Raw genomic sequence first — 13,187 nt, forward strand, 5'->3', positions numbered from 1 at the left:
TTAATAACATGTTGGACATCACAGACAATGCCCTTGTTTAATCAACATGTGGTGTTACCATTCATGAGCTATACCCTCCAAATGAAAAGTTGCAAATTTGATGACTTCCTCTTCCAATAGAGGACTAACTAAAAGATACGTGTTAAACTTTTGGACCCAAGCACATGCAATACTTTTTTCTTGATCCTTCAAAAAGAGGAAATTTTAACTTGTTTAATTTCTGCTGCAAATCTTTGTGGGCTGTTCTGAAAGTCTTATATCCACTCTTGGTCAACTCAACCTGAATTTGTAATAGTATCTCAAATTTAGTTTGAGTTCTAATCTTCGGATCACAACCCCTATCCATGCAAAAATTGATGCCATATGTTGCTGGGTTTTCCTCTTTTGCTTCAAGTGGCACCTCTTCTTGAGGTAAAGAACGTGGGTTAAAAGTTCTATCAACTGATCCAATTGAAGCTTTCTTTTTATTTGTGTGATTGGCTTACCCATCCTGATTTGAGTTACTTCCTGCACCTTTGAAATCCTGTGTGTTGGGTGGAATTTAAAATATTGTTCCGCGGAGACGTGCCCTCCCCCCTAAAAATCATGAGCTTTCCGAGACAGGGATGTTTCGGGAGCGCCTCAAAAACGTCTCTCCACTGCACGCCCACCTCTGCCATCTTTCTTCACTGACTCGGGAACGTTTCCCTCAATTTCAAGCCAATAAGAGATGTTTCTTTTGGAGGGGATGCCGGGAAGTGTCTGAGACACCCAGAAGTCCCCTCAACATCAAAGAAACTTCCAGTCATTTCCTTCTGAAAATGTCAACGAAAAGAAAAATGTAACTTAAATAAACTATAGCAATATAACCCGAAGTTGTTTTTGAAGATAATAAAATATTAAAAGAGACTTAAGAAGTTCAAAGAATTGGAGGTAATCTTACTGTATAATATTTTTTTCAGGTTTTCATTGTTCAAGTTTCAAGTTTCAACTTTTCACTGCAATGAGTCTCACTCTTACCAAATGTAGATAATGTTCTGAAAACACACTCCTTTATAAATTATTATCTCATGGTTGTTTGTCACTAGATAATGTCTCTAGAGTGATTTCTCTAGGTCTATCTTCACTGCAAAACATTCATGGTTCAGTGCACCCAAATGAACTAAAAACATTATATAGTAAAAGAAAATAACATTGCATATGCAACCTAAGTCACAAGGTTCGAATTCGAATTCGAGTTCGGCAACTATAAAATTCGAATGAAGTTCGGGAAGAGTAAAAATTCGGGAAAAAATTCGAAATAAATTCGCCTTATACAATTTTAATTATTTTCTAGATGTATTTAATATATATTATCAATTATCAAAATAGTCAAAATTGCTAAATAGATCCCACAACTCCATAAGCTTGATGAGATATTTATTAAGTACAAAACATAAGAAACATGTCAAATCACAATAACAAAGATATTATTTTGTTGCGAAGGTACAATCAAAAGTCAAGACTTCATAGCTTCAAGAAAGCTTGAAGTCATCAAGAGCACTTGGCTTAGATGGTGTACCATCATCATCAGTATATCACTGTTTTAAAACAATTTAAAAAAAAAATCAAATACTAAATTAATTATTACAAAATAGATTACAAAGAAGTTAAAAACTATAAAAAAATTTAAATTGATTACAAGTGTCAAAAAACTATATAAATTGAAATAAAAAATTTATACAAATTATATTATGTAAAAAATTTATATACAAATTATATGTAAAAATTATATAAAAAAACAAAACAAAATATAAAATTAATAACCATATGAAAAGTTAAAACTCTATTAGAAAATACAAACTATTAAAAAATAAATCAAATTGAATAACCTATTACAATTACAAACTATAACCTATTGAATAAACTATTACAAAATACAAACTATAACCTTGTAATATGTAATACAAAGTTCAAACCAGGAATAGAGATAGCATCAATGTCTTCTCCAAGAGGTTCAAAAACGATGAATAGAGATAGCATCAATGTCTTCTCCAATGGAAAAAAAAGTCGCACAAAATCAACAACAGAACAAAGTCGCACAAATGGAAAAAAAGTTGCAGGCATTGCCGCTTCAGCTTCACGCAAGCGTCACAGGGTGAGGGCAGCACGAGCCGAGAGGGAAAATGGCGCGGAAGAGAGACGAACGTTGCAGAACCTGCTGCAACAAACTTTGCTCAAAGCTATGAACGTCTCAGGAAAACTTTGAGTCACGAACGTCTCAGGAAAACTTTGCTCATTCGCAGGGTGGATTCTTTCAGCATTCGAGCAGCATTTTATAGATTTTTCTGCTCAATAAAACCCTCTAAACTCTGCAAACGGAAATTTTTAAACTTATTCGACTCTTAATAGGAAGTCCTCTTTAGCAGCCGAATCATTAGCGGATTTTAACGAATTTTTGTGGCAAGTTTTACATTCGGCAATATCCGAATATCAAGCTTGATATTCGCCGAATCTTGTGACTTAGTATGCAACTCATTTCATACTATTGTTACATTCTGTAACTATCATTAATGGAGTTATAAATCTTCAACATCTTAAATCTGGAGATCTACACTTGCAAAGCTAGCCTAGAAACTGCTGTTTCATGTCTATATTTGATATTCATATTTTCAACATGCAACTCATTTGATACTATTATTATATTCTGTAACTTATATTAATGCAGTGTTGAATCTTCAACATCTTAAATCTGGAGATCTACACTTGGAAAGCAAGCCTAGAAACTGTAGTTTCTTGTCTGTATTTGCTATTCATATTTTCAGTATGCAACTCATTTGATACTATTAAAAATTCTACAGCTTATATTTAATGCAGTTTCGAATCTTCCAAATAACTTCTAATTATACTTTTCCTTTTGTGGGTCCCAAATTTTTTGTCACAATTTGAATCATCATTTATTATTTTTGTATATTATTTAATATTTATTATTTGTTATATCAAGCTAGTGTTTAGAAACAGTTATTTTATTTTAATTAAATGTTAATAAACTAGACTGTTCATGCTTTCATATCCGATTATGTTAACTTCCATCGGACCATTTTTATATTAACTTGACCATACTAGTTATAGCATTATATAAAGAGCCATAAAACAAATTACTTTTTACTAGCACGGAGCATAAGGCATTCAATATAACCAGTATATAAAGTTTTTGCCTTAGTGAATTGCATTTATTGGACATACCCAACTTAGACACACGTGTAGTTGGCCTTGAAAGTGATTGAGCCTGCATTGCATTTTGATGCTTCAATGTTGTCTAATAAAATTTGTTCTACTGAGATTGTTCAATGTCTCAACACATTAGCTGCAGTGCTGGAGTTTCTTTGGTAGACGTTAGCATTCCACATGTTCTAAAAATTGATTTTGATATTTCTTAGGTTTTGGGTGTTGCAGCATTTCTGTACTTGATTTCTAGATTCATCTAAATGTGAGAATATGCACTGTAATATATGGAGCTTACAATCCTTATAATGAAAAATTCAAAATCTTTTTTTGCTTTTGGCACAAATGTTATATTTTTATTGTATTCTTGCGTTATTGTTATCATAAACTATACTTCACTTTTCTTTAAATTGAATTCCTATATAGTAGATGCTAGCTGAATCTCTTAGTAGCAAATTTCTTAGTCCTAGTTTTCTACTGCTTTCAACTAAGTATTCGAAGAAGTCAAATCTCAGATTATAATTGGGTTTAGGATCCTAGTATAACTGCTTAGAGGCATAGAAATAGGAGTCCAGCTCTGTATTTCAGTACACTACTTTCATTATATTTAATGAAGTTGTTTTTTGTTTCACCTCTAAAAGAACTGGACATTATTACAGGAACCCAAGTTACGGCAAATTCAAATTTAGAGTTTTCTGCTGAGAACAACTCATCCCCCAATTGGTGTAAGTGTAACCTGTTATTGTTGGAAACAAAGGCCTGCAACTAGACAACTTCATATTCTTGCTTGTCTCAGTAGTTTTATCTTTTCTCCTAACTTGTTGGTGTTCATTGTGGCTCAGGCTTGAAAATCCCACGATTCCAGGTCTCATCAGCCCCACATCAGCGTGTTATAGGTTTATCAAGGCGTGTTCGCCCCCCTCCTCTGCATCCATATCTGTCAAAAACTGACAAATAACTGTACACCTTTATATGATAAGTCAAGGACTGCTTGTGAGGTTGCAATCTTTCAATATTGTATGAGAAACAGGTCTGCTCAGAGTTGTACATCACATATGCAGTGCAATTTCAGGTATGACATCATACATTTTGAAGCATGTGTGGGATGAAGCCTTGGTAATAACTGTAAAACTTTTATACCTCAATCACATCATATCATCATCTGGTGTTGGGTAACTCTTTTATGTCCAGCAATAATTTGATCGGAAACTTCCAGTTTGGGCTTGTTAATGTAATATGGAAGCTTCCACTTTGGGTTTGTCCAGACATCTTAAAGCATTTCTTTCTGGCATTTTGGATGTTTTGATGTAAGTTGTGCCACCGGCTATCAAAGCTTGAACCACATAGTGGTAATTCATAAGTCTATCTGGAGATCGGTCATGTAATGTGAGAAAATATGATACAGCTCTGATAACCAAATTATCTATTAGTTTGTACAATTTGCTTAAGCATGGAGGATGCTATAAAACTCAACTGAATTAATTATTTAGTCAGTTAAGATGGTGAAAATCCCCTTGCTCTAAATGAGCAAATATAAGCATTTATATTTCTTTGCTGTTCAAACAAGCAAATGTAAGCTTTACATGTCTTGTTTGTTAATGGACAAGGCGCACCCCTGGTCCCCTAAGAGGCTGAGGGTGATCTATACTTTTATGAATGGAATATCCAGCATTTTCTTGAAGAAATACAAGTACATATATTATATAGTGGAAAAAGAAAATTTGATTGATGGGATAAGGGCAGAGTGGACTGAACCATAGGACATGAAAAAGCTGACACATGAAATTAATATGGTTGTAGTAAGTTGAATTATTGTCTATATAAAAACAAATAAATTTTAATCTGAAATTTCACTTGTTTTTCATAAATATTGAATGCTATTTTTCTATTTTAATAAAAAATATTACTACAAATTAAGATTATATTGTAATTCATCTTTGTTTTTATGAAGCTTAATTTTTTTTTTTGATCGGTAAGATGCCGAAGTCCTATAGATTATATTATTAAATAAATTTTACAAAGTTTCGTTCACGCAAACGCTAGTAGGAAAGAACAGAGAAGAAAACCTCCCTCTCGGGACATGAGTTCTATACCTAAATGCAAAATTAGAAGGGGCATACCCCAATTTTCAAAACTTAATGAAGGGTGTACCCTTCTTTACATCTTTTCATCATCTATTCCATTTGGTTATGCTGAGTTTTTGTGCAAGTGTCCTTGTTTCAATTGGTCTATTAGAGTGGCATTCCTTCCTTTATTGCTTTGGTTGTATAATTACAAGATCCCTTATTTTGGTTTTGCCAAAGGATCATATTTGATATGTAATCACAATTTATTAGAATCTCTCTCCAAAGGCATTCCTTAGGAAGGCTTGCTTTCCTTCATCTCCATTTTGTACATATACACATGTTCATCAATTTATAATAATTTCCTTCCCGTTTTGTCTTTAGATAGACATGAAACATTGTGTTACTCTTTTTAAAATTCCTTTATGTATACCTGCAACTTCATAATCACTTCAAGCTTATAGGTTGTGGTTAATTTGCAAAATTTAATTGAAACTTCCAATATTTGGATCTTGGGAGGGCTACCAAGAGTTCTATTTTGATCAATTTTTCTTTGGTAACTTTATGTTTTAGCACAATTTCTTTATTATTTATATGCCATTTCTATTGATGCTTTGTTGTTTATATCTCATTTTCCTTAATCTTCTTTGAATGTATCTTACTATTGATTTGTTTCTATCTAAAGTCCCAATTTACCTTTTTTCTAGTTTATCTATGATTTCTTTATTTGTATTTGGGTATGCTTTTAATTTCTCTAGATATGCTCAATTTATAATAGCTGAACTTCTCTTTGGTTTGAAGCCTCTTTTCAATTCGAATGACAATCTGTGAGTATCTTTGCTTGTTACTTTTGTAAGTATTTCATGAGTTTCTACATTCTACTTCGACCTTCAATCTCATTGTAATTGTTAGTCTTAAAATCAATAAGCAATCAATAAGATATTGAGTCTATAATCAAGGTAATTTACCTTTTTTAACCCCTTATTCTTAAGGGGTAGTTTGATTCTTTTCGTTAGTGCTTTTGATGTTAAGGTTTTTAGTTTTAATGTAGGAATATGCACTTTTTAAGTTTAATGCTTAAAAATTGTTATAATGCTTTGTGTTTGAATTTAAAAGGATTGGAAATAGGGGAGTTTTGCTTGAAATGCAGCTAAAAGCATTCTATTAAGAGGTGAAAAATGGACTCTAGGCTACATATTCATTCTTAGTATTATACTTTGTCTAGAGGTAGTTGTTGCTGATTAGATTTCAATATTGGATTGTAAAAGAGACCAATAAAAGTATCAATTGATTTAGATTTAAAATGCGAAGTTTTGAATATTTGTATCTTCCCATCTACCAAGATTTATTTGTAAATTTTATTTAGTCTTTGTTCTTTTTAGACATGTTTGGATTTGGATATTTATTGATAATTAGAGTAAACGTGTTTTTTTATATTAATCTTAAGAGAGGAAGTGTTATCAATCTCTTGAAATAGGTGTAAGGTCATGAATGTCAGATTGTGATATAGGTTCCAAAATTTGATTTTATCAGTCTATGATTGTAGATTTAAATAGCATTATTATTTAAGTGATTGAATGCTATTATTATCCATTTCCTTATTAATAAGTTTGTGTAAATACGTTTGTGGTGTTTTAAGGATTGGAAATTGTCTTGCTCTAATAGAGATCGTTCTAATGAGTAGTGTCTGGTTAATGAAAGTTGGATCGAGTGTAATGGTCACTTCTTTAATGTCAATTATTATCCTCATTATAGGCTATACATTTCCTTCTTAGTATCGATTTGTAATTAAACCATCTATGATGGTATTTTATCCTGTATTGCCTAGAATATTCTTTTTGATTAACATTTATATATGATATTTATTAATATATGGTTGATTATGAGACTCCTTTTTAATTGCTGTTGGATTACTTCCAATCATTGACCCTTACTACTCATCACTTGCTGTGAAAAACAAAACATGACATAAATAATACAAACCAGGTTTGATTTTAAAATCCTTTTTATTTATATCTATAAAGTGGAACTTTACATTGATCCTTTGAATAAGTTTCTATAGACTAGAGTTGTTATTTCTACAGAAGCCAAAATAAAGTGTATCCTTGATTATGTATTCAAAATCTTTGGAGAAGAGTATTAACCAAAATAACACTTACCTAGATCTTGATGAAGGGAGAGCCATGAAACAAAGAAATAAACAACTGATGGGATTCACTATACAAGAGCCAAATGTGCCTACTATATAGAACATATACATGCTACATAGACCATTTGCATACTACATCGGCCATTTACTTGAGAGAAATACTTATCAAAGGAAAAAATTATAGTGTTAGAGCCAAAGATAACAACAAACTTGTTGACAAATAGGCAAAAAGAAACTATAAACAATGTCTTGATCAAAATGCTCATGGATTTCAGCCTTTGAGAACACCATGATGTACTCTTTAGCCTCCTATTCGTTGATGTCAATTTGACCCTACATATGCACTAGTATGTTCTTCTTGCAACATTTTGAAGTTAGGGAGGACAAAGTCCAGGTTGTCCAGATTGTTGAAATTGATTGAAGGCGTTGGTCGATAGCCAAAAGCAGTGAGATAATAATTGATCCAGTCATTATTAGCATCTTGGATAATGCTTCTCCACCTTGGCTTGGTTTCAACGACATAAAATAGGAAGATTCCTAGGAGGGTGGACCATGTATTCCTCAAGATAGGGAATTTCCAAGTTGGCAGTGGAACTAAGGACAACTTGTTCAAGACCCTCAAGGCAAGTGTCTTCAAATAGGTTGTTGGAGATGCAAATGATGTTCGTTGGGAGGACTTGGGCATTAGCCACACACACTATGAAGGAGCCAATGACTTCACTATTGGTTCTGCATGTAAAGTCATATATGAAAAACTTATCACCTATTGCCCTAATAACAACTAGCCTAGTCATATTGTCCACTTCCCCAAGCACTTTGGTCTACCTTTCCAGTTTCACTGATCTAGTAAAGGCCATAGTTTGGTCTTTGTAAGCATGGAACAAAACAAAGGCAGTTTCCATACCAATAGAGGCTAAAAACTAAAACCAAACTAACCAGGCAAGGGTGATAGAAGCAAACAAAGACAAGACATAGGCGAGATGAAAGAAAAGTAAAGGTGCCTTTTAAAGGCATAGGAGAACACTCAGGATAGAACATCAACCTGCTCAAAAGCACTAGAAGAATCTTGAAACTGCTGGGAGGTTCACCCAGAACAATACATTTTAATAATGAAAAAAACTACAAGGTTGTCCAAAACAAAAGCTAACATAAGCACGTATAAGGCTGGTCTTGGGCTAATGTAATAAGGTATCATATTTTAAAGCCAAGACTAGGACAAACTGTAATAAGGAAGACATGAAAAGCCGAACAAGTAAGTTTAAGCCCCGATTGGTGACTACAGGGATGAGATACAAGGAGCAAAAATATAATGTAATGAGGGTCAAATACAAATCCTTAGTGTTTAGGTTTTAATGCTTATATAGATATATTGTTTTTAGAGAGAGGAGGCAATGATTGAATAGTTGAACCTAAGAGTGGAAGATAGGGGAAATGAACACCATACTAAAACATGAGACGTATGTTCTAAAGGAGAGAGCAATTACCCTTGAGATCATCCTTAGATCTAAACTTAACCTCTAAGATTTAGTGCCACCTAAGAGCTAAAATGCTACAAACTAGACTTCTAAAAGGCTATCTAAAAGAGGTTAAACCATCCTATTTACATTGGTAAATTGGCCGAAAGAAGACTTTAAGTATAAGGACCCATAAGAATTCCTATATAGAATATGTACTAAGGGTGTATTGAACTATAAGCTAATTGCTAGTAGCTCGATGTACGCAATCAATGTTATAAGGGATAAAGTATCTTTTATTTGTTAGACTATTGGATAGATATGTTAGCCGACTGGATTGTCGTCGGTGTTTCTGTAGCCGACAGATTGATTTTCGTCGGTGTTTCTGTATTATGTAGCCGACGGGTAAATAGTTTGTAGCGGACATAATGGTTGTGGCCGACGGACTCCTTCAGGAAGGTTCGGCAGATAGTATTTATATTCCGTTTGGGATCATTGTAATTCATCATGAATCTGATCTTATGAAGCATAATGTAATGTTTTGGCATATGCGAATATAATAAAAGGAGTTTGCTGTTCGTGTTCTATGGTCTGTATGCGTTCATTTATTTTACCTGTATGGTAAACATTTGGCACCGTTGCCTTATGAATATGGAAGGTGGGAGGATTGAAGATTAATGCCAAATCAGCTTAACAAGGATCGAAATAAGGCGAAGGGAAAAAATGGAATCCGTATTGCGCAAGAAAATTTAATTCTGGCACAATAGGCTGACTGCCAAAGGAGATTTCAGAAGATTGCTGACGAAAACAGGAGTGCGGAGGCATTGTTGGAGGAGACTCGACAGTGGGTGGAATTGGTGGAAGAAGCACGGGAGGAGTTTTTGAATTTGTGTTCACCGAGGGAAGAGAATCTAGACAGAAGAGCATTGACTCGCACGGCTCAAAGTGCCGATGGAGCAAGAGCGTGGAGTGAACTCTTCGTTCGGGGTACACTTCCGTGGGAGACAATTTTAGAAGATCCTTTTTCTTCACCAAGGTTCGCAGTGGTTGAGTCTGACGGTGTGGGAAAACAGTCCGCCGGTGCGAGAGTGCAGTTTGTCGGTGTGGGAGACCAGTCCGCTGGTGTGGGAGTGCAGTCCGTTGGTGTAGGAGACCAGTCCATCGGTGTGGGAGTGCAGTCCGTCGGTGTGGGAGACCAATTTTTTGGTGTGGGAGTACAGACTGCCGGTGTGGGAGTGCAGACCGCCGGTGTGGGAGTGAAGAGTGTCAGTGTTGTAGGACTGAGCAACGCCTATTTATAGAAACCAATCATGATGGCGGGACCAAAAGAGAAACTGCCGAAGTTCAATGGCTATGGTACGGCCGATCCCATTCGACATTGCAAAACATGTGAAACGATTTGGAAAGAAAATGGGATAAATGATGAAGACGACTAAATGAGGCAATTTTCGGCCACCCTACAAGGCGTAGCAATTGATTGGTTCACTGATATAGATCCACAAAAGCTAAATAGTTGGGATAACATTAAAAAGGAGTTTCTGGCAAAATTTAAACTGTTGCGAGATGATAATGAAATTGTAGAAGAAATCTTCAATATTAAGCAGGGGAAGAACGAAACCATCTGCGTTTACGCTAGGAAATTAAAAGACTTGATAAACAAAATGGAAAGTAAGTTGACGGACGAACTTCAGAAAAGATGGTTCGTGGAAGGCCTATGCTCGAAGTTGAGGAGGAAAATAAAAATTGTCGCCACTGTTGTCATACACGGAAGCTTATAACAAAGCATTGGACCTCGAAAGTGAGCAGAAAATAAAGAAGAAGAAGAACACTAGCTCCTTTGATTCGAATGACGACGAGCCTGCTAGAGGTGATAGCAGTGACGAGGAAGGCAACAGTAAGAAGGTTCGTGCCCTCCAGAAGGACACGATCTGCATGATGGAGTTTAAAAACATGCAGACAGAGCCAAAAGGCAGTGAACTGTGGTGCATAGAGTGTAAGACTGACGGTCATACTAAAGGATCATCTCCAAAGAACCAATTCTATGACATTTGTCAGATCATGGGCCATTCGACAAAAGAGTGCCCCTTTAACATGAAGACAAGAGGATCTCCGTAGGTGCTTCTTACACAGGAGGCTTCCCCATCGGGTAGTAGCGAAAATACAAATAGCACAGGTGCCACATCCGAAGGGTACAAGAATAATAACCAAGGGCAAAATAACAACAAAAATGCGAACAATAACAATAATAATGGGAGCCGAAGTCGAACCCAGTATGATGTAAACGGATGGCCGATTGTTCAATGCTGAGCATGTCATTTGTGGGGTCATTTTGCGCGGGATTGTACAGTGGCAAACACACCGAAATTATTATGCAGATGGTGCGGACCTGGCGACCATGAAGATGCCAAGTGTCCAAAGTTTGGAGTAAACTTGATCACTATTGGCACAGATGTAGAGGAGGTTTTGGCAATTACACGGAGGCAAGCAGAGGAAAAAAGAAAATTGGAGAAAATGTAGGCGAAAATTGCAAAGGCATCATCAGCGGGGACATCTTAGTTGAAGGACACCACCGACACCTTGGCAAGGAACTTTGTAGAACAAAACATTGTATGACAGATCTTACAAACGGAGATACCAGTCAAGATAAGTGACCTCCTCACAATGCCCCAGTTACAGACGACCATTCTAAATCATACACCGTTTTCGAAAGAAACAGAGGACACATGAAGGGACAGTAGGGAAGTGATGACAACAGACCTAATGCTACTGGCACTCACATCCGGACGACATCTGGCGGTTGTCAAGATGGGGATTTTGGAAAATGTTTTGATAGACACAATTGTTGACAGAGGGCCTGGCGTGAATGTGTTGCCGAAGGATACTTGGAAGAAGTTGGGAAAGCCGATGCTGTGACCACCTACATTTCAGTTGCTCACGGCAGACCAGCACAGGATCAAACCGCTAGGAACCTTCAGGGCGCAACCGGTAACCATTGGTACGCAACCATTTTTATTGGATTTCATAGTCATTCCATTGAAAAGAAAAGGATATGATGCTATTCTGGGATGGAATTGGTTGGTGCAAGCAACAGTAAAACATGATTGGAAATGAAATACCCTATCAATGGAGTGCGGAAGCAAAAGATTCATAATTGACCTGCACACACAAATGGTAGGTGAGGAGGCAACATCGTCAGACTCAGAAGGTGAAGGTGATAGTGACGACGAAAGAAATGACAATGAAGGAAAAAGGAGAATGGAACCGAATGACGAAGGAGTATTGACACTAGAAGGAGGATCAAATGATGACGACCTAGACTTGGTGAATGGCCTTTACCACTGGCAGATAGAAGACTACAAATTGTTTTCGAGTTGTAATATGCTAAGGGTCGACGAAGGTGAGAAAAGAAGAAGAAAATGAGTGTCCAAAAGAATACAGAGAAGTAGATGACGCAAAGGAGGTTACGACTGAAGAAGGGAAGGACATGCAATACAAACCCAGAAAAAAAGAAAAATTCCACCGTCCAGTACACGGTGAACGGACCGCACAAGAAGAAAAGAACGCATCGCATCATAAAATTACTTGAAGGGTACCGACAGCAAGGAAATAATCTAGATGCACGACGATCACAGGCATAGTGGGTGACGGAGGTGACACAAAACAGACGTAAGGTGTGGCATGACAAACCTCTCAGACTCAATAGGTTTCTGCTGGGGCAGTTGGTACTCAAGTACGACGGAAAGAATGAAGTCAAATCGCAAAGGTTTAAGGCCAGATGGGTTGGACTATATCAGATCCGAGAGGTTGGCGATAATGGAGTGATCAAATTGTCAACCTCGCATGACAAAGAGATACCTCACGCAGTCAACAGATCATACCGTGTTAGGAAGATGCCGTCACCGTCACCGTCATAGAATGATCAGATGATTCCCTTGTCGTCGTCGTTGCAAAATGGCGACGCCTGGAGGCAAAACTGAGGTGCTATTATTTATTTATTTTATTTTTGTCAAAAAAAAAAAAAAATCGAAAAAGAAAAGTAGTAAAAGTCCCATGGGGGGATGCAGCTATTTGCGGACTGTCCTGCGACAGATGTCCGCGGACTATCCCGCAGGTGGCTCCTACGGACTGTCCCGTGACAGATGTTCGCGGACTGTCCTGCGAGTGGCTCTCGCGGACATGTCCCGCGAGTAGCTGTCTGTGGATTGTCCCGCGGTAGATGTCTGCGGACTGTCTCGTGGGTAGCTCCCGTGGACTGTTCTGCGGGAGGTCTTCTGCAGTGTGATCTGTCTGTTATCTTCCCGCAGAGTTCTTCATCGGACGTCGGCAGAGTTGTCCGCA

At 36.7% G+C, this 13,187-nt stretch overlaps 1 protein-coding gene across 4 annotated transcripts in view; it reads left to right on the top strand.

Moving 5' to 3' along the window:
• Positions 1-4,873, top strand: part of LOC149541837 (uncharacterized) — a 55,735-nt gene extending 50,862 nt beyond the window's left edge. For 2 of the 4 annotated variants that reach the window (XR_016355376.1, XM_089796910.1), the window contains exons 7-8: positions 3,843-3,908; positions 4,026-4,873. Coding sequence is in view for 2 of the 4 variants with exons in the window: in XM_089796910.1 (XP_089653036.1) it covers positions 3,843-3,908; positions 4,026-4,141 (182 nt within the window). In the remaining 2 variants the exon portion in view is untranslated. The remainder of the gene's footprint in view (positions 1-3,842; positions 3,909-4,025) is intronic. The other 2 variants (XM_089796912.1, XM_089796911.1) reach the window with 2 other exon arrangements.
• The last annotated feature ends 8,314 nt before the right edge of the window (positions 4,874-13,187 follow it).

This window comes from Cupressus sempervirens, chromosome 8, assembly GCF_028749045.1.
Source record: "Cupressus sempervirens isolate cs-2001-9-10 chromosome 8, ASM2874904v1, whole genome shotgun sequence".
In the NCBI taxonomy this organism is placed as follows: Eukaryota; Viridiplantae; Streptophyta; class Pinopsida; order Cupressales; family Cupressaceae; genus Cupressus; species Cupressus sempervirens.